Genomic DNA, 21,279 nt, shown 5'->3' with positions numbered 1-21,279 from the left:
CAGTGGTAATTCATTCACAGAGCCAGGGTGGTGCAGAGTTAGATAGGGAAGATGGATTCTAGAGTTTGACTGCCCAGGTTCAAATCCATCTTTTAAGACCTGCTGTGTAGCCTCAAGCATGTTAACCTCTCCCTCTGAGGATTTGGGTCCTTGTTGGTAATAGGGAAATCATTTGGGGACCTAACTTGTAGACTGGGCACAAAGAGTGAAGGAGACAATGTAGGTAAAGTGTTTAGTTCAAGGACTGCACATAGTAAGCACTCAATGAATGTTCGATATTTTTATTTGTATTTATTAGTACACATTCAGTAATTTCCCAAGTTGTAAGCAAGATGCATGTATCAGGAGCAAAGTACATGGAAGAAATGAATCTGAATGGAGAGAAGAGAAATTGCAGATAAAAACTAAAAACTTTCTTGGTTCTTTAGTTGCTACAGTGCACGTGGGCAGAACTGTCCTGCAACCTCTCTTAATGTCTCAGAAGTTCAAGGGCACAGAAATGTTGACTGGTTAGTTCACTACATGGATCAGCTGTGTGAATAATTGTGAACAAACATCACAGTCGATATGGCTGTCTCTTTTCCAAAGGAACAAAACGCAGAGCAATGTCCTGAACGAGCATTCTCAAGGACAAGTTCAAGGCCTGTTAGATATGCTTTGGGGATGCCCACTGAACTGAAGTCTTTAAGATATAGATATTTGATATGTGCTCATTCTTAGTCACTTTAGTTGTGTCTGACTCTTTGCGACCCTGTGGATGGTAGCCTGCCAGCCTTCTCTGTACATGGGATTTTCCCGGCTGCTATACTCGAGTGGGCTGCCATTCCCTCCTCCAGGGGATCTTCCTGACCCAGGGATCAAACCCATGTCTCCTGTGTCTCCTGCATTGCAGGCGAGTTCTTTACCACTGAGGCACCGGTGTAGCCCATAGATATTTGATAGTTACAGGTGGTTGATTTTAAGGGAGTCCTTTTGATCATAAATAATATGCTTATATTAAAATACGTTAATTCTACATTATGAACCAACAACCTAAGAGAATAAAATGTTCAGCTATTCTGTCATGCCAAAGATAGAATTTGAGAGCAGGAGTTTTAGAATTGTACTAAATATTCTACTAATCTCCAGAAATTTCACTTGTAAGCATTTAATACATTCAGTTTAAATAGGAACTAACTTTGCCATTTATCTCTTTTTAAATTGCTTGATTAGTTTACCTGATTCAAATCAAGATGTCCTGGAATTAAGTTTCCACATGAACAAAATTCAGAAAAAAAACATCCAAACTGATATTGAGTAAGTAAAAACTTTTACAGGGTAAGTTTTATTTTTCTCTAATATCAAGTCTCATGATTCACCTGACAGAATAACTGAAATTAATAAATGAAAGGTCTATGGTATGAAGAAGATTACCATGTAACTGAAAAACAAAATTGACTGGGTAACTTGAAACTTTAACTTCACTCAAAAGTAGAAACATTTTTTTATTCCTTTTCTAAATAAAGTGGGTTTAAGAGCACCTACCTTTCTCAACAGAGAAAGTACTCAATAGATGTCAGATTTAAATTTTAGTGGAATTTAAGTGAATTCTTTTTTTTTAATAAGTGAATTCTTTACAGTGCTTAATAAGAGTTTCAGATTTTTTATTTCTCAATCCTTATTTGTGACAATTAATTCTATTGAAATCAACATTTATGTATCGTTTTCTTCCTCTGTCCCAGTCCCAAATCCCAGGAAAAGCAAGCAAGCAATGAGCCATTGGTAAGGAGAATTAAGGATTATTATTTTTGGTGTCTGCTTACGAAATAAACAGGCCAAGGTAAAAGAGCACAGCATCTTGAAAATAAGTAGCTCATAACTTCCTTCTTAGTTTAAACTATTTTATATGTTAAACTGTAGACAGATATAACAAATACAGTTTATCAATGACGCATTCATAATCAACACATAATCAAATGACCATTCAATTTCATTTCCCAACCTTAGAATCAATCAACCCAAAGATTGTTCTCACTTATAATTTTCTTTTTAACACATTCTCAAAGTATTACTAGTCCTTAATATAAACAAATAAAAGGCTTGTGGGGCCCAGTTAGGAAGGAAAGTGAGCTAAATTTCCACATTTATCATAGTGATAGAAAATTCATGAAGAACTTCACTTTGATAGAACCTAATACACTGACAGTAGAAAATGTCATGAGATGTTTGGTCAAGAGACCAAAAAAGTTAACACAGTGGAAACTTGACAATCTGGGAAGCCAACAGGAGGATAATTAATCACAAGTTTAGAGAAATCATTGGATGGTTAGCATCTTGTTGCTAGGCAATGTTTCTAGGCAGCTGATTTTCTCACATCTTAAAGGACCAGAACATTTTTTTAGTATAGTATATTTTTTAAATTGATCATGCATATTTGTGTTTGTCAACTTTGGTGTCTCTCAACTATCTATACACCTTGGAGTTTATGGACTAATTTGTAAGAAATAAAGGTATTGCCTGGATGTAAATATGTATAACAGCCCTCACTAAAATAGAAGTTTTGCACTCACCTGTAGTAAATGATAGAGTTTGCATATGTTCATATAATAAAACCAATCAGAGAGGGAAAAATGCCTTCAATGATGTGCTTATTGTAGCTGAATAATGAAATACAAAATATATTTGAGGTTGATTAAGATATTAAAGTAAATTTAGGTATAAAAATATATTTAATCTATAATACATAAATAGGACTTGGTACTAAAGAAAATATCTATTGATATATATCATAAAAGACAAATGTAAGAAAACTGTGACATTTCAAACATTGAATTATGTCACACAAGTATAAAAACCATTGGGATTTGCTATTCAAATTAGGTTGCTTTCAAAGTATCACTAGTAGAACTTTCAAAATAATAGCAATTAGCATCAGACAATTGAAGAAAAAGAAAACTGGGCTGGTTGAAATAAGAGCACTGTTATTTATCAACCTTGTTCTTTTCACAAATACCCTCAGTGTTTAATGTTGCAAAACTCACCCAACTTTTCCACAGCCTCAGGTGACTGTGGTCACTTGTACTGCCTCTGTCACATGTCCAGTGAGGAATAAGGCAAGGTGACAGTACAAATGCTTCCCAAGGATGGTTTTCAATCACTAAAAAGGGTACTATGGATTTAGATGGTCAAAATGTGACAGGAAGTATTCACATTCCCTTGTCTTTGTTTTTCTTTTTTGAGTCTTCATCACTTTTCCCTCCAAAGCATTTACGTTAGGTTAATTGTTTTCCTCTATATTTTTAAAATATTTTATACTAGACATCTTGGTTTAAAGTGAGAACCTTCCTATAATTTCCATCCATCAGTATTTTGGTTGCAATCCTACATTCTTTCTTTTCCCACCTAGGCCCAGTGCAGCATACCACATTTCTCCTGGAGAAAAGCTGGAGATGGATTAAGAATAGAGACAGCAGCAGAGCTATGTTTTGGTTAAAGGTGGGAGGGGGAAGGAGGGAGGGAACACAGGTGTGGCTCCAGCGCATAGCAGATCAGATCTTGGATTTCGGGAACTAATACTGCTGCTTCTTATGGCCCTTGGCTTTCTTTTGAAAAATTAAGCCATTCTCTCTCTACTGATAGGGAAAAATCAGGCTATCTTGTCAACCCTGTTTAATTCTTCCTAAAAAGGAATGCATGAATTGGAAAGAAATAACCTATATTTAGAAAGTTGTATTTTAGTCTTCCAAATATCAGTAATTTCAGTAGCTCATTTGGCCTATTATTCACTTATGCCTTTTCTTTCACAGTACTAACATTTTTAGTTTATTCAAAATATGGCCAATTTGTAAAAACCAAACAACTGAATACCAACTCCCCCCCCACCACCCCATCATGGCTTACTTGATGTTTCGATGATGAAACAAATACAGCATTGACTGAATTTTTTATTGTTCAATTTTTCCACATATAGGTTCATCACAGCTTAAGAATTTGAAGATATTTTCTGTAGCTGGCTTGTGTCATGTCATTTCGTTGCCCTGGCCATTTAAATACATCTTTGACAGGATTTGTGAGTTTGGTGTACAGACTAACTTGAAAAATATAAGACAAGCAGGCTCATAAACACATGAATGATCCAATAAACAGGCAACAAAAAAGTCCTACTGAGCTAGGCAAAAGCATTATTTCTTCCTTGTTGAAGGTATCAGCATATGCTACATCTTATGCTGCACAAGTGTACTCATTAAATATTATGAAATGTACAGCAGGCTGGGAAGCTCTAACTAGCTAGTCAAAGTCACTCATACCTGTGTGTTCGTATTTATGTCGCAGAAGGGAACTGCTTTTCTGGAATGTCTTGTCACATAAGTCACATGCATACATGCCGCTCTCCGTCTTCTTGATCTTCTTTCGAGACAGACAGGAGTCGGAGTCTGTCATGTCATCCAGGCCTGACATGTAGTCTGGTGCTCCATCAAGCAATTCTCCCTGTGATATAATCACATAGTTCAACACAGTCGCTTCTCTTTGCGTTTATCACAACAACTTTGCATCGGCTGACATTTGGAGAATCTCAGAAGTGCTCTCTATGAATCCATCTAGTTCTTAGAAACTGTTACTTTCCATAAACAATATATGACGGTTCACATCTCAACAAAAATATAAACCTTCTCTGCCCTAGGTGGTAGAGCTTATTGTTTTTGAAGGATAGAAAATGGTCAACTCTGAAGGTGAGAGAAACATAAACTTCCCCATATTCCTTAATTTTTTTTCCATCAGGAAATATCTGTGAGTGAGAATTAAATATCAGAATTTGTGTATTTTCCAGTGTGCTTAACTTTAGAAATGATCTGTAGCTGCAGAAACCCCATTTTAATTGAATTTTATATTTAGGTACAAAATGTTATTATTATGCAATCTATTTAAATGTATGTCTACCAACTAAAGGCCTCGAGCTATATTTTTATATTTAATTTTCTAATTTGAAGTAGGGAATATTAATAACACTTTTTATCAATGTTCTATCTATGTTAAAACAGCCTTCAGCATTGAGCAATAATGAATGTGGATCAGTAAATTATTAAATTTCTTGATATTTATTTTGTCTTGATCCAAAGGAGTGCAAACTTGCATGATAACATACATTTCCATTTGCTAGCCCACAGTTCACTTTTCTTAGACTACGTTTGCACTAATTAATATTAGAGAAGATTAAATAGGCTTAAATACATTTACAAAGAGGGCAGATGTACTGTAAATTGGAATACTGGAACAGCTGTTACAGAGGTGCACACTGCTACTTATGCTCCTATTTTGTAAACATGGATTTTACTCCATGATGTTAAAACATACCTGATTTTATATTTGAAAAACCATAAATTATTCACTAGCTTGAAAACTACAAAGGAAGTCATGTGGAATGTATAAAATATTTTTTAAAATACTCTTCCAAATAAACTATTCTCTATGAAACCAAGGGCACATCAAATTTACATAAGTATTATTGCAAATTGTGAGCATCTCTAAAAGTATGTGACTGTCATAAATGTTAACGTCTAGCTTCTCTGTAAGTCCTACAAAATACTCATGAAGTGAAGTGAAAGTCAGTCAGTCATATCTGACTTTTTGCGACCCCATGATCTGTACAGTATATGGAATTCTCCAGGCCAGAATACTCGGGTGGGTAGCCTTTCCCTTCTCCAGGGGATCTTCCCAACCCAGGGATTGAACTGAGGTCTCCTGCACTGCAGGCAGATTCTTTACCATCTGAGCTATCAGGGAAACCCCCCAAATGCTCATATCAGCATATAATTCTGAAAGCAGATGGATCGATCTAAATAAACCTTAATGATAAATATTAAGTTCTTTCTCTTTTCTTAAGGCACGATTGCTTGATAGCAAAGGGTCCCATTGTTTCTCCATTTATTTGTCTAGCCCACTCAGTTTTAGCTTCAAGTTCAAACCCACTCTTCTATTTCTGCTGAGAACACAGCATTAGATTTTTTTCCACTAAGATTTTTTCCTACATACACATAAGTGATATAATTTTTACCTTCTCTCTTCCGATTAAAAAAAATGTCTCATTACCTGAAATCCTGGTTTCCGCTGGTACTTTCTCCTTTGCTGCATGTCAGCAAAAGTAGCTGCTCCAGTTGGGTAAGTATAGGCCATGTGTGGTAGGAAGCTCATCTGATCCAGTCCTGGGTATGGTCGCAGTCCAGGGATACTAGTCTGGACTGGTGGCATGAAAGTGGCAGGGGGGAAAGCGCTTTGTGGAGGAAGAGCTGTGTAGAGAGGTTTGGCACTAAAGGGGTTCATGCCGAACACTGGGTTAGCACTTTTGCTGTCCAGATTATTTGAATTTGAAAACTCCTTCTTGATAAAAGTCAAGTTCAGAGGCTCATCTGAGTTTTCAGATGATGAAGAAACACTGTTGTGGTCTAAATTTATGCTGCCAACTTTCGTTTTGTTCTTTGTGGCTATAATACTTTTGGGTTCTTTCATTTGTTTTGGTAATGACAGGTCCAAAGGCTCAGCCTGGAGCTCCTCAGATGAGAAGCTGTTTGGAGTGTAAGAACTACTGTGGGAGTTTTTAGAAGATGTGGAGGAAAGATTTAAGGGCGAAGGAGTATTACTCCTTGAGTGGTCCAATTTTTCAACTGGTTTAATATTGGTAAAATGGGAAGGTTTTGTTAGCCTGAGAGGAGGGTCACAATTCGTAACACTGTTGTGGAGTTCTGCTATAGATGGTGATGTTATGGAGTCCATGGGTTTTACGGGAGACCTGGGTAATAAAGAGTCTTTTGTGGGAGGGTTACTGTTGGGAGCTAACGGCTTGGAGTTCCTTTCCAGTGATGGTGACCTGGAATTTGAGTACTGGTAGACTTTTCGTTGCTCAAACCATTCCTTCACAAATTCCTGAGGAAGGCCCACAGCAATGGAAATTTTCAGCAGTTCATCAGAGTTGGGCTCCATGTTCATAGCATAATATGCTTTAAGTACAGACATGTGGTCCTTGTATGGGTTGATGGGGCTTGTCATTCCTTTCTCAGAAAGTACAGATGACAAGAGGAGGGCTTTATTATCAACAAAAACTCCAGCTTTGTTGGGGACTATGTTTTCATGGGGTTGCAGGACTGCCTTGATCTCTTCATTCATCTTACAAAGGTAACGTTCATGCTGATGCAAAGGAATGGGGCCAGGAAAACTTTCTTTACAAAACTGGCAGGAGAATGGAGTGGATATGTTGTGGTTCTCAATCATTTTGTCATCGGTGACCAAATCTATTAAAGTACGTAGCTTCTCTTTCTTTATATTACTGATCTGTCTCCTTGAGTCAGTAGTCAAGCTCTGGAGGCAAGCTTTGGCTTCATTGACTTTTTCTAACGTGTAGTCAATAATACTTTTAGTGGCACCATTATGACTCACTACTGGAAGACCTACAGGTGGAATATTAGGAGAAGTAACTCCTTGTTCCTCAGCTTGAGAGCATGGATCCTTCATGTGATAACCTTTCAACTTGGAAATTTCTTCAGCCTTGCAGTCCATTTTTTGTCTGGAAACTGTGTTGTCCACAATCTGTAGAACCTTTTGTACCTCGCTTAAATTGCTATTCATTGTGGGAAATCCAAGTAAAGGGGCTTCCATCCCTACACCTAAGTGCTGCATTGGACTCTGAGCAGACGGATGAACTCCTAAAGGGCTGGTGGCTCCAAGTGCACCATTCATAAAAGGACTAGTGCCACTAAACCCATGTGTGGCCATAAGAACTTTATAGTCATTGAAGTCTAGTGGTTCTGTTTTAATTTTAAGTAAGCCTGTCTGTTCAGACATACTAAGTGGTTTTCCATTCTCCAATTTGTTTCTTAACTGGGTAATGGCCGAATTAGTAGGAGAAGAAGAAACAGAATTAGGAGAAGAACCTGTCTTGATATTGTTTCTCATTCGGCCATTTACAGAGATTAAGCCAATACATTTCTTGCTGCTGATGTGTGAACTGTAGGAACCAGAATGGGAGAAACGTTTCTTGCAGTTGGGGCACTCGTACGGTTTTTCACCTAAAATGACAATTAAAATTAATGTTACTTTTTTTTTCTTTTTGATGGGGCAACAATTGCAATCATCTACCCAGGCAAGAATCTGTGCAATCAAAGGAAAGGAACACAACGGGGCACCTCTACACTGTAGGTGCTTAGATTAGAATTATGTGGCTATAACTGTTTCTGGGCTTTATCTACCCTGGGAGGACATAATTCAAGATGTTAGCAGTGGAAGGTGAGGGCTATCTGTGCCTTTTTCAGCCAAGATCCAAAATCTTGTCTTGCCATCGGCAGCCTCCTATTTAAACAGAGTGTTAGATTAATGTGTGGTCAATAGCACAATAAAGATGTCACAGTATTTAAAGGGAAGTGTAGCCATGGCTTTAATCAACTCTGTGAAGATTCCATTGATTCTACCAATCCAACTAGTCCTTTGAATAGCATCCAATTTGGTAATAAAATGCTTGGCAGAGCTATCAAAATAGTTATAAAGAAGAAATCTCAGTGGTAAGATGTTGTTCTAAAAATACAGCTTTCAGGAATCAAGGAACACTTATCATACAAAAGCTCTTATCCAAAATTCTTCCACATTCTTCTTTCAAGTTTGGGTATCAAAAAATGAATATCCTTCAGAATTTGCCAGCTGAGTTTCTTCAGGTCAAAAACATTTTAAAGGACAAAAAGGAGCCTCTAGATTTCACAAGAAGGCAAAACACGTGCAGTTTTCAAGAAGTATAAGCACTGCTCCTCTTATTAGTACTGCTATTGGTGGTGCTGTAAGGCTCACAAGGACAAAGCGGGCACACAAAGCTTATGACATGAATGTGTAGCTCTAAAAAACTACAAACAGGATTGTGTACATTTTATACAATCTTTAGAAACGTTCCTAACGAAACAAAATGCAAAGACAAGCACCAGCTCCTCTACTACTCACCACTGTGGATTCGCAGGTGTTCCTTCAGATGGTGTTTATATTTGAAGGCCTTGCCACACTCTGTGCATTTGAACTTGCGATTACCTGCTCCTTGGGTCAGCATTTGGTGCTATAAAAGGAGAAAGACTGACATCAGTTTTGTGCAGGAGGAACAAAGGAAATTTGTTACAAATATTTTTAAAAGGCCTCTATTTTCAGACAGGCCAAAAGGTTTGAGTGCATGTTTATTTATTTGCCCAGTCTTTCAGAGTTGCAATAAAAGTGATAATGTTGGCAATAAAATTGGAACAAATAAAAAAAAAGTGCTTTCACATGCGCATCCAACACTTGCTTTAGAATTATCTCTGTAGTCTCTTTTCCAAAATGCTTCTTTGAGCCGTTGGAGATGAGAAAGCATAATTGCAAAGATGTTTGTGGCTCTCTGTGTTTACTGCAGATTCTAAAATCTGAAGATTCCCTGTTGGAATGCAATGATTTTGTCAAGGAAAAAAATAAATATTATACTCAAAATCCTAGTCTCCCCAAAGAACTCCCCACACAAATAACTCATTTTCTCTTTTCTGTATTGAGGTAAAAGCATATCTTATGCTGAAGCAATACTAATTTTAAAGAAGAAAGAAAAAAATCTCACATAAATTTTAAAAATCCTTGATTATAAATATTTTATTACATGATAAGCATGTTTAAATACCTCATTCACAGTGCTAGTAGCAAATATAAACCCTGTTTTTCCTGAGATGTTGCATGTAAGATTTGATTCATTATCAAAAGTAAGAGACAACATCTTGGGCTAGAACTGCTTGAGCAGTTTTATCACAGGCCAGTAGGAAAGACTTCAACGACCTGTCATTTTCCTTTTTAGTAGTATGCTAGGGAGTAGGGACGATAAAGAAAAAAAGTTTGCTGAAAAGACAAGTTAAAAGCGGCAAAGATATAATCAAACACAGCTGACCTTTTTGAACAAGGGAAAAAAAGCACTGTGACTTAGAATTCTGAAAAAAAAAAGAAAGAAAGAAATACAGTCATCCACTCTGGATGTTCAAGGTAGGAGGCCAGCCTTTTTCAAGCAGCAATGACACAAAAGCCTTTTGCAAAAAAGACAGTACAGAAACGGTATGACAACTGCTAGGGTGTGCTGAATCTTCCCACATTCCTAGTGAGACAGATGGTGTTACATGGGACACAGGGAGGTTTGTTCAAACAGCAGCAACCTTCAAAGATCAAGCGGAGCCCAGCCCGCCGAGCGCCATTGAGGGACCAGCGCTCATATGTTGCTGAGTTGCATAAACAAACAGCAACAGCTGCTTTGTCTCCCCCCACAGCCCTCAGAGGACTACTATAAACTTTAGTTGTGCCACTGTTAATATGATACAATCATTTTAATTTACTAATTGTAAATGCCATGAGCAAATGAGGGGACTTTTCAACACCAAAGCTACCATTCATAATGCGCCAGCACAATCACACTTCTGCATGTGAAATTTAAAGCAGTTATGCTAGATAAATATCTAGGCACCTTTTTTTTTTCTTGGAGTTTTTGTGCATATAAGCAAGGGGAGAGAAACTGTTACATAAGTGTAACTATGTAAGCACGGTTTTTACAACTGAACTTGGAAAAACATGCAGGTGACAAGTTCAATGAGATATAAATGAAATGATTTACATGAGCTTTTTCTTAAAATAATGAAATTCCATAATCCAGTATCATTGCCATTGCTTGTGTTTCCTTATTCTCATTTTCCTTATTCAAAGAAAATAAAGCCCGTAATAATTTTAGAGAATATCTTGTTCAATAATTTTAAAAACAGATACGGTGTCAAGGTTTATACAGGGTGATTCCAGAACTGTAGGACCAGATATTGAGACTTAAGGCACATCAATTTTGTTACCATCCGAACACCTCATAATATCAATCTGCAGTGAGCTCTCCCAAGAAGACATAAAAAGCAGTTTTGCTAAAACATTTAAGGGATACTGTGAATCAAACCTATTCAATCATTTTAAGGATTTAAGAAGCTATACTGTTGAAGATAGAGTCTTTATTTTGAACACAAGTAATCCAAAAGGCAGAGTAATTTTAATATTTAGCAATAAATATGAATATCAAGAAAGGATCATTTTTATTACATATACACATTTGAGTATTAATACAGCTTATTTTATATAAGCATGCATATGTATTATGTGCTTTTTGATTTTCCTTAAAACACTTAATTAGATTTCATAAACTAGTAGCAGCTTGTAAAAATAGCCTAAGTAATTGAAGATGTTATGTGACCAATGGAAAGAGTACACACTTATTTTACTATGACTTAGATTTTACATTAAAAAAAAAACTAAGTAAAACTAGGTGAAAAATGGAATTAAAATTGCTGAGATGTTTAATAATGTATAATTAAAATGCTACAATTTCATTCACTTTTTGTGGAACATAAAAATGAAACTAAAGTCAAGTTAAAGTGCAAATAAAATTTCTAAATTAGAAATTAACACACTCATTCGATCGTGAACATAAGACTATTAAATCATATTAGAAGAGACCATCAAAAAATCATTTAGACCTCAATTAAAGCTATTACCATTAAAAGATCTGCATCTTCAAAATGCCATGAAAAATTAATAATGATTGCCAATCAAAGCAATATCGTTTCTCTAAGGGGTTATTATAGAAAGAAATCACTTAAAACCAACCCCCCACCTGATCTGTCCCTGGCTTGTGCGTCACCATATGCCGCTCGAGCTGGGTGCGGTAGGCAAACGTGTAGCTACACAGAGGGCAGGAAAAGTTCTCTTCATTCTTCTCGTGGCGGTACTTGATGTGCTCCTTCAGTGATGTCAAGCGCTTGTAGCCCCGGTCGCAGTAGGGGCAGGTCAGCAGTTGGGCAAAAGCATCTGGAGTTCCAGGTGGCAGGTCTGTAGCCGAGAGACGAGAGGGAGAGAAGCAGGCCAAAAGGTCAGTAAATCAATGGCAGCTAATGGGCTGACTGCCCGGGATGGTATGACAGGAATCACTGCAATCTGCTCCACGAGGGTGCCATCGGCGCACGCGGCCTCCGTGCACGCCAGTCCCCTTGCACACCCAGGACAGACTTGTCGGCATCAGCTCACACTGCGCTGGAAAATTAATTAATTACTGGAGCATTTGGGGGGGAAATTTAAACAGCTGATAAATGAGGAAATTCTCTTTAGGTGACTGACAGTTCGTAGGAAACCTTTAGTCACAGATGACTCAGGGATTCACGGGGTGAAGGAGCTTTTCGGGTACCCGTACAGAAGAACAAAAGGTGAGGGTCAGAATCTCTAAACTTTTTTTCCCCCTCAAAAGTGAAATATTTCGGAAAGATAGGAATCCATGTAGATATTTTTATCTCTTAGAAATAGGCTCTAATTGTTCTTGTTCTTTATTGGATGTACAGATGACACAAATTTGCTGACAAAAAAATTTCACAATACCCTAAAATTACAGTTCTAATCTTTGCTCATGAAATTCCATGCCTCTGCAGCTGTTCTTCAAATTTTAAGGTAAACACCCAGGCATGTAGTGCATTTGTAATTGTAACAGCTGCAGAGGTCAGCGTCGTGGCTAAAAATGAATTACAGCCTCACCATTTTCTTCCTGCCCATTGGCCTCTGGCGTGCCAAGGCGAGACAGCTCCTCAGGGGCTTCTGGGTAAATGATGGCTGTGTCACTGCGCTGAAGGTACTCTTCGATGCTGACTGCATGACCATCGCGTTCCTCCAGTTTTCTTTTGGCAAAGTATTCCTCAAAGTCTGATGTGCAATTTGCATTCTTAACTGAAATGGTAAAGAGGAGAAGAAATGTCTTTTCAGGGCCTTCTTCCCAGGAGCCTCCGTCTGCCTACATCACCGTAAGACACATGGACTTGCAGAAAGACTGCAAATACCTAGTTTATTTGCAGGAAGTGTTGCTGATGACCACTTATTGATCGAATGGTTATTCTCCTAATATATGTAAAAAAAAGGAGGACACTTTGCTCTAAGTTAAATAGGCATATTTTATTTTCCTCTTCCTGGAAGACTAGTCTGTGTGCTTTGCAAAGAATGAAAGAAATTTTAAAATGTTTTTCAGGGAAAATGAAAAAAAGAACTATAAGCTAAGATCCATAAACATGGGAGATAATATGAGCTCAAAGCTACTTTAATAATCTCTATAAAACTTTCTTTTTTTAAAGAAAGGTGTATTTAATTTTTTATAGTCCACTAAACTTAACGCTCCTAACCATGTATACATTCTGTTGCTAAATGTAAGCTTTTAACCCTCCACTCTCTGAACATCACAGACCACCAGGACTACACAGTTCAAGAGAGATGCAGAAGGATGGATATTCTTGGAGAGATAATAATGAGCCTTTGTTAAAAAAACATTCAAGGAATGCTGGAGTTTATCTTTTCTTAAAATTTCAATGTTTAGCTCAATATTTTAAAGCTGCTGAAAATAAAATTAAGCTCACACTGATAGAAATAAAAAGTAACAGATCGAGTTAAGAAACTGGCTATCTAGCAATGTGATTTTGATATGACTTTTAACTTTTATGACTCTCTTTCCATGACATGAATAACAAGTGTAAAGCAATGTTAGCAATTTGTGTCCCAAGACTGTATATTGGAAACTACTAGCTATGTTTTTGGAGAAGGCAATGGCACCCCACTCCAGTACTCTTGCCTGGAAAATCCCATGGACGGAGGAGCCTGGTAGGCTGCAATCCATGGGGTCTCTAGGAGTCGGACACAACTGAGCAACTTCACTTCCGCTTTTCACTTTCATGCATTGGAGAAGGAAATGGCAACCCACTCCAGTGTTCTTGCCTGGAGAATCCCAGGGACGGGGGAGCCTGGTGGGCTGCCGTCTCTGGGGTTACATAGAGTCGGACATGACTGAAGCGACTTAGCAGCAGCAGCAGAAGCAGCTATGTTTTTAAAATAAGTTGTGGCTTAAATATCCTAAGTAAAAACTTTTATGCATAAGTCAGTGTTGGGAAAGTGGGTGCCACATTGTGGCTACCAGAGGTAAGTGAAGAATAATTCTTTGCTAGTACAATCCAGGGTGGGGCTATACTTTCATAGTTTTTGAGGACAGTAAACTTTGATCTCACTACATTCTTCATCTCACCTTCTCTGTCATAAAAGATACTATAGTATTGATATTTGTCATCCTAATTCTCCCTGGCAATTTGTGGCAGGGTGATGTTCAAGCAAGCCAGTCAATTTTTATTTTTGGCTTTTACTGTTATGAACGTTTATGAGAAGACTAAAAAGTGGAACCTTCCATTAATCAATAAATATTTACTGAATGCCTGGTATGTGATAGGCATCATGTTTTGGTTTGATTAGCAAAAAACAGATCCAGCCTCATTCTTCAGGAAGCCATGAAAATGATCAATACAACTGATATTGTCTCAAAAATAGATATAATATTACAAACTCAAATAAGTGTTATGAAAGAAAGTTACACGGTGGTATTACAGAAGTAACAGGGGGACTTGACAGGGACCTGATGGAGTCTGAATGATCAGGAAAGCCTTAACTGATCATGAAGCATGAAGTTAACTGACTTTAGAAGCTAGCGTAGAACAGTGGTGACTGGAAAGAACATGGAGCATTTCAGAATCTGAAAGGATATTGCTGGAGTATGGAGAGAAAGAGGGAGCTTGATGTAAGGGTGAAGAGGAAGGTAGGGACCAAACCCTGCAGTGTGTGCTAGTCCTGTTAAGGATCTGGATTTTCTTCTGAGAGAAGCAGGAAGCCACTGAAAGATATCAAGCAGGAAAGATGTTGGGGTGAAATTATCGGTTATCTGCATTTTCAAATGACAACCCTGGTTACAGTATGATATGGATTACAGGAAGAGGAAAGTAGACCCTGGGAAACCAGTTAGGAGTCTCTTACCATTGATTGGGCAAAAGATAAAGGTTAAAAAAAATGGTGAGGGAGATTATAGGAAGTGGTTGGATTAGATTTGGAGAAAGCTTGGATGTACCAACAAGGGAGTGGTGAAGATCCCCACCCCTCTTAGGTTTAGGCTTGTCAAATTTGATAGATGGTTAAGTGACATCAGCAATGCAGGAAGCATAGGCATTTTAAAAAGATCTGAAACTATGAATGAATACATTGGATCAAATAAAAGGAAACTGGGAGCATTACACTTTGTAGCCTATTAAACTAAGTGCTAACAATCTGAATACTGTCATCTCAAACGTTTCTCTTTTGCCACTCTAACGTCTGTTAATTTTAACAAGAGCAATGGACTAATTCCAGGACCTGTATTTCCTTCAAATAGAGGTTTGGAAAATGTAGTAGTAGATTAAGATTTTGTATCTTGAAATTTTGCTTAAATCTTCTCTTAGTATCTTCAGTCTTAACATCTTTTCTAAGTAGAATGGACATTGATTAAGATCACTTTCCCTCTGATCTATTCATGCCGCCATGGATGTTTTCCAAAGGATACTTGGTGATGACTGGGATGGTATCATTTAACTTGCACCATTAAGTCACTAGGGAGGTATGAAGGAAATGCCAGCTTGCACAAACTACTTATTCATTGTTTTGGATCATCAAAATAACTTCAGATCTATCAAAAGTCACCTTTTGTTTTTTAAGTGCGAGAAAAGATAAAGGGGACAATATGTGTGGATCCAAAATGAACCTTTTTTGAACAACTTAACTGATTTGATCAGGGATTGACTTCTTTATTAGCACCACGGCAGTAGAAAGTAAGGTGGTAGTGATTTTCTAAACTCAGATCTAGTTAAACATTGTTAAATGTTTAAGACACGATTTATTTTAATTTTTCAAGAACATTGTCCCACTTGAAGATCCTTAGTGTAACCTAGCAAACATGGATAGATATACATTTAATATCACCCTAATTTTATCCTGATATTTCAGCAAGTATTTGAATTATCTGGCTATCTTTGCATGAATTTTTATTTGCATATGAATGTTTCCATCAGAAATGTAATCAAATGCAAATTCAATTGGATTTGCATTAATAGCCTTTCGGCTTAAAAGAGAGGAAAATTCTGATTTTTCTGGATAGGCAAACTAAACTGCATCTAGATACACTACTGGTATTTGGAGAGGCAATTCATTTGGTAAATCAAATCTGGCCATACTAGATTTCTATGTGAAGTGTGACGGGGACAAAAGATATCAAATCATGTGCTCCTGTTAAGGATCATCTTTGATCATCTTTGTAGCCTGAGAATCAAATATATTGCCTAGAAATTAGTAGGCACTCAAGAATCATTTATGGAATGAATCTGGAATAAATTATTTCCTTAACACTAATCTTGGTGCAGAAGTCTTCTAAAAAAAGTTAGGTGTAGGAACTTAGACCTACTATTCAAGTAATTGTAGAACAATTATGCGATAAACTGTGTAGTCGTGATCATAAGTACTTGCAAGAATTTGACAGGGCTCAGGGAAGTATTAAAAAAGGGTTTGTGAAGAAAGCCAATCATTTAAATCTATCTGCTCTATCAGGATTTTTCTTCATGTGGTACAGATATGCTATTCATTATATATCTCAATATTTAGAGTCACTTAAGTGGGTTAGAGTCTAGCCTTCTATGAACTAGGTATAACCATCATGGATGTAATGTGATTTTCCCTAATCTTACTATGGATACTAGTAACATATGGTTACTAGTATATGGTTTCTCCAGTCAGTACCACAACATTCTCCTTTGCTTGGGATGGTTCCCCACTGTCCCTACTGCTAAGATTTATGGTACTCAAGGCAGCTGCCATGTTGTTGCATGATCCTGCTTCCCTAGATCCACTGGATTAATCTGCACCTGAAGTGAAGTGATCTTAGCTCTCCATCCTCTAGGTCAAACCATTGATTGGTCCAGTGGTAGTCAAGAATCCCACTGAGTTTCAGTCAATCCCTTTCCCATGATTTTAGGACTTGTTTCCAAAGAGAGCACCAAGGCAGATTTATATTTTCCAAGCGATTACAACTATATGATGTAGAATGAAAGAATTGATAAATCTCATGTAAAATAAGAAAATTTATGACGAGAGAAAATGAAGCAGAGACAAGATGACAAACTGTGACAGCAGTTTTCTAGCCACACTTATTCCTGAGGTCAGTCGGCACCTGTATCCTTCCAGTGAGGAAAAAAATTCCCTCTTCTACTTTAGGCTATGTTGTGTTTCAGTCCCCTAGACTCCAAAACACCCTGATTGTTACCATTCTAGAATAAATGGTGGAATTAAATTTTGGATACTCTCAAAATTGTTGGGAAAGAAAATGTTTTGATTCTATTTGGAAGTCTGCATTTTTGCTTTTTACAAGGATTTTGTAATACTGTATAGCAGAATCAAGAGATGAGGTAGAAAATTTGCTAGAAAGTTATAAAATTCCTCACTGCATTTTTCTAGTCTAAAATCAACCTCATTTTCCTTTCTGTTTTTCTATAATCCTCTTCACTCCTCGATCTCCTTGGAAGAACTGCCAAAACACACTGACAAAGGATATTTGCATGGTATTTATGATCAAGCCATAGCAAAAATTCACAAGAAACCTCAAGTAATTTCTTCCTATACCTCTCCAGAGATTTTGCATTTAGTCCTAAAATTTACCCTGATGTCTTGCAAATATCTCAGCCTTCCCTAAGGTCTGGTAAACTTTCCTCTGTCCAAAAAAAGAACTTCATTAATTAAAAATGTTTCCTCATAGCCAAATGTGTTTTAATATTGTTAGGGTAACTTTCTAAGTCCCTTTAAGTCAGAAAAGCTCAAATTTCTTGTAAATATGTTGGTCACTCTTACTAATGTTAATTAATAATACTTTCATAAAAACCCTATGTCTATCTTAGATATTAATATTTTTGATAGATGATAAATACCAACATGGATTGACTTTTCAAATTACTGTCTAAAAACAAGCAATTAACCTCTTGAAATTAAATCTCTAAATAAAAAGATATTTATTGGTCTCTTTAATAAATCATTCAACTCCTGTTCCCCTCATAAATATTTCTTAAAGATTCTTAACACTCTTTTTAAAGTATTTCTTTTCCTAAAATTATTTTTATTAGTCTTATTTTATTTTTTATAGCCATACCCCACGGCATGTGGAATCTTAGTTCCCTGGCCAGGGATTGAACCTGTGCCCCCTGCATTGGAAGCATAGTCTTAACCACTGGAGCACCAGAGAACTCCTAAGATTCTTAATATGCTTACAAGTGGTTAACTTATAATGAGACCTTGATACTTGTTCCATCTCCTTTTTCTGTTTCCTTCTGTTTACTTTTATTCTCTCACCATGTACTTTCTTTCTTTGTTACAAGCATGTGTTCATGTAGGAAGACAGGAGCTCTATTAACGCTGGTCTATAACCCAGCATGATTTCACATTCATTAAGAAATTGAAGAAATATATTTGAATATTATGCTAAGCTATTTTAATAACAATCAAAATGAATGAATAATTCTTTTGGAAAAGAAAATACTTTGGGGGGTCTAGAAGAGCTGAAGCAAGTACCTATTAAAAAACTGAGTAGAATCATTCATCCATCCCTTTGTTTAGTAACTGTTTATTGAGTGCCTACTAGTACCAGAGCGTGTGTATAGGGATAGAACACAGTGATGGTGACTGAGAATTGCTTTTCTACTCTGTGATTCTCCTTTTTAGAGACAAGTACATAAAGTGAGTGTGATTCTGCAATACACAGATATAAATACATAAATGTGTATCAGAGGAAAACAAATACAAACATACACACTTCCTTAGTATAAAACAGAAATTACGTATTTATAATATCTGCTTTTACTCACTTCAAATGTCAAGGCAAAGGGACGTGAATCTAGATAACTATATCTGTCATCTTTTTGAAAAATAAGCTCTCTTTAAACAACATTTTGAATGGTAGGAAAACACAGAAAATTATTTTGATTTCGTCATTTGTATTGCATTTTTTAGTTTAAAGAAAGCCCATATTCACATTTGTTGAATATAAATTCTCATGGCTACTTTGCTTAAAGTTGACTAATTAATGTAGGATACATATTTTATCATTAAAAATGGATGCATGACTTTCTGCAGAAGGCTTCCAGAATGCACACTGGCACCAAATATCTACAAGCAACCTTGAGGAAGATGATGTTATTCTCATTATATAGCCACACAGGCTGCCCAACAGAGCCTCCAGCTGCTACAGAGGTGTGTGTAAAGCCAGAAAAGTCTTGTCAAAAGTGACAAAGCTTTCTTCTCTTCTTGCGAATTAGTACAGTGTCTGGACCGGTCTCTCCATGCCTGCTCTGACATGGCTTTCTTCTGCCAACACATGTTCAGATGCCAATGAGTGTTCCCCATGTATAAGAGCTTCAGGAGAGAAATTTCCAAGGGGATGGGATTCTGTAGTATTCTGCAGAATCAAACACCTCCCCCAACAGCAGGAAGCAGCCCAACTGGGGACAGTGTCTAATTTTAAAGTGAGGTGTTTTTTGTTCTTTTTTCTTACTTAGGGGATCATGAATATCCAGATTTAGAGACTACAAATCCTTTAGTAGTTTTGGTGGCTATGCATTCGTATGAAGACCACTCCTTTAAAACAAAAATCCCCAAGTTAGATAATATGTATTTACCTTTCATATACCTGTGAAATCTAAAATTTTGGAATTGCTTTATTACCGAAAAGACTCAAACTATTTTATTACATTTTAGACAGGTTTATGAAGGATGGTATTCTTGCCCAGTAAGTCAGTGCTCTTCCATATGCTTTCAGTAGAGACACTTAAGGATGTTCCAGCACAGTGGTTTCAAAATGTGGTCCCCAGGTCGGCAGCATCAGTATCACTTGGGAACTTGTTCAAAATGTAAATTCTTGGGGTCCACCCCCAGACAGACAGGAATCAGCCATCTGTGTTTTAATAAGCCATTCTGGGGATTCTGATACACGCCTAGTTTAAGAATTATTACTCTAGGAATTCAGTTCTCTGCCTCCTCTGGCTAAGTAAGGCATTCAGTAGCATGGTTTGGGAAACAACACAGAATTAATTCTATGTCAAGGAGCCTTTCTGCCAATCTCAATCTGAGCTCATGCCCTCCTTCTACAGAATATCATCTGCATGTCTCAATTGTTGAATTTTTCCCATACATGATAATCTTTCCTTTACATGCCCAAGAGCTAATAGAGCCACAGAGGGTCTTATTCACCTTTGTATCCCAATGCCTGGGTTCCCAGGTGGTGCAGTGGTAAAGAATCTGTCTGCCAATGCAGGAGGTGCAAGAGATTGTTGGGTCAGGAAGATCCCCTGGAGTAGGAAATGGCAACCTGCTCCAGTATTCTTGCTTGGAAAATTTCATGGACAGAGGAGCTTGGTGGGGTCACAGAGTCAGACACAACTGAGCACGTGTGCATGCATTCTAGCATGGGGGACAGTGCCAGGCACACAGCTAATACTCAGTAATTGAAAGACTGCTGCTGCTGCTGCTGCTAAGTCGTTTCAGTCGGGTCCGACTCTGTGTGACCCCATAGACGGCAGCCCACCAGGCTCCCCCATCCCTGGGATTCTCCAGGCAAGAATACTGGAGTGGGTTCCCATTTCCTTCTCCAATGCATGAAAGTGGAAAGTGAAAGTGAAATCGCTCAGTCATGCCCGACTCCTAGTGACCCCATGGACTGCAGCCCACCAGGCTCCTCTGTCCATGGGATTTGCCAGGCAAGAGCAGTGGAGTGGGTTGCCATTGCCTTCCCCGAATTGAAAGATTAGACCCTGTTTAAAATAATTAACTTACTCATTTTGACTCAGCTACTTATGTCTTTTAATCTCAATATCTTCATCTATAAAATGAGCCAGTATATGCTTTCTAGGGAATCCTTAAAGTTTCAGAATTGCATCATTTCAATTAATTCTTTGCCCTAATCAATTTGCTTTTTATTCACTGCCTAGGCTTAGAGAGTTTTATCTGTATTGTTTTCAATTACAAACTCAAAGGAACACAGTTTTCTGATGGAGGACCCGCATACATAGATTAAGGAAACATATTTTGGAGGTGCCTGGAAACCACAGACAACATCACAAATGAAACAGTGCTTATTAAATAGTGCTGAATGAATGAAGGAGGCACTCAAGAAGCTTGGGATATCTGTTCTTTCTTGTGGGAACTCTTGCTGTGAAGTGGAGATAGATGCTCCTAATCGCAAACAAAGCTTATAAAAGTGCAGCATTCATTCACCAGGAAGTGACAGGTTCTTCCTGATGTACACAGGTTATAGTCTGAAAATGACCCTTCTGTCTAACCTGCCAAGTGCTATTTCTCTTTTTCTTGCCTCAGAATCTATGTCTTCCTCAGCTT

The 21,279-nt window shown here is 37.5% G+C and overlaps 1 protein-coding gene across 2 annotated transcripts in view; it reads right to left on the bottom strand.

Moving 5' to 3' along the window:
* Nucleotides 1-21,279, bottom strand: part of ZEB2 (zinc finger E-box binding homeobox 2) — a 132,802-nt gene that overhangs the window by 3,925 nt on the left and 107,598 nt on the right. For both annotated transcript variants that reach the window (XM_068969509.1, XM_068969510.1), the window contains 5 exons: nucleotides 12,559-12,747; nucleotides 11,651-11,865; nucleotides 8,953-9,061; nucleotides 6,067-8,036; nucleotides 4,287-4,467 (listed from right to left, as the gene is read on the bottom strand). In XM_068969509.1, coding sequence (XP_068825610.1) covers nucleotides 4,287-4,467; nucleotides 6,067-8,036; nucleotides 8,953-9,061; nucleotides 11,651-11,865; nucleotides 12,559-12,747 — 2,664 coding nt within the window. The remainder of the gene's footprint in view (nucleotides 1-4,286; nucleotides 4,468-6,066; nucleotides 8,037-8,952; nucleotides 9,062-11,650; nucleotides 11,866-12,558; nucleotides 12,748-21,279) is intronic.

The sequence above is a fragment of the Capricornis sumatraensis genome, chromosome 3, assembly GCF_032405125.1.
Source record: "Capricornis sumatraensis isolate serow.1 chromosome 3, serow.2, whole genome shotgun sequence".
In the NCBI taxonomy this organism is placed as follows: Eukaryota; Metazoa; Chordata; class Mammalia; order Artiodactyla; family Bovidae; genus Capricornis; species Capricornis sumatraensis.
The sequence above is the reverse complement of the archived record's forward strand: the minus strand, read 5'-3'. Positions and strand labels throughout refer to the sequence as shown.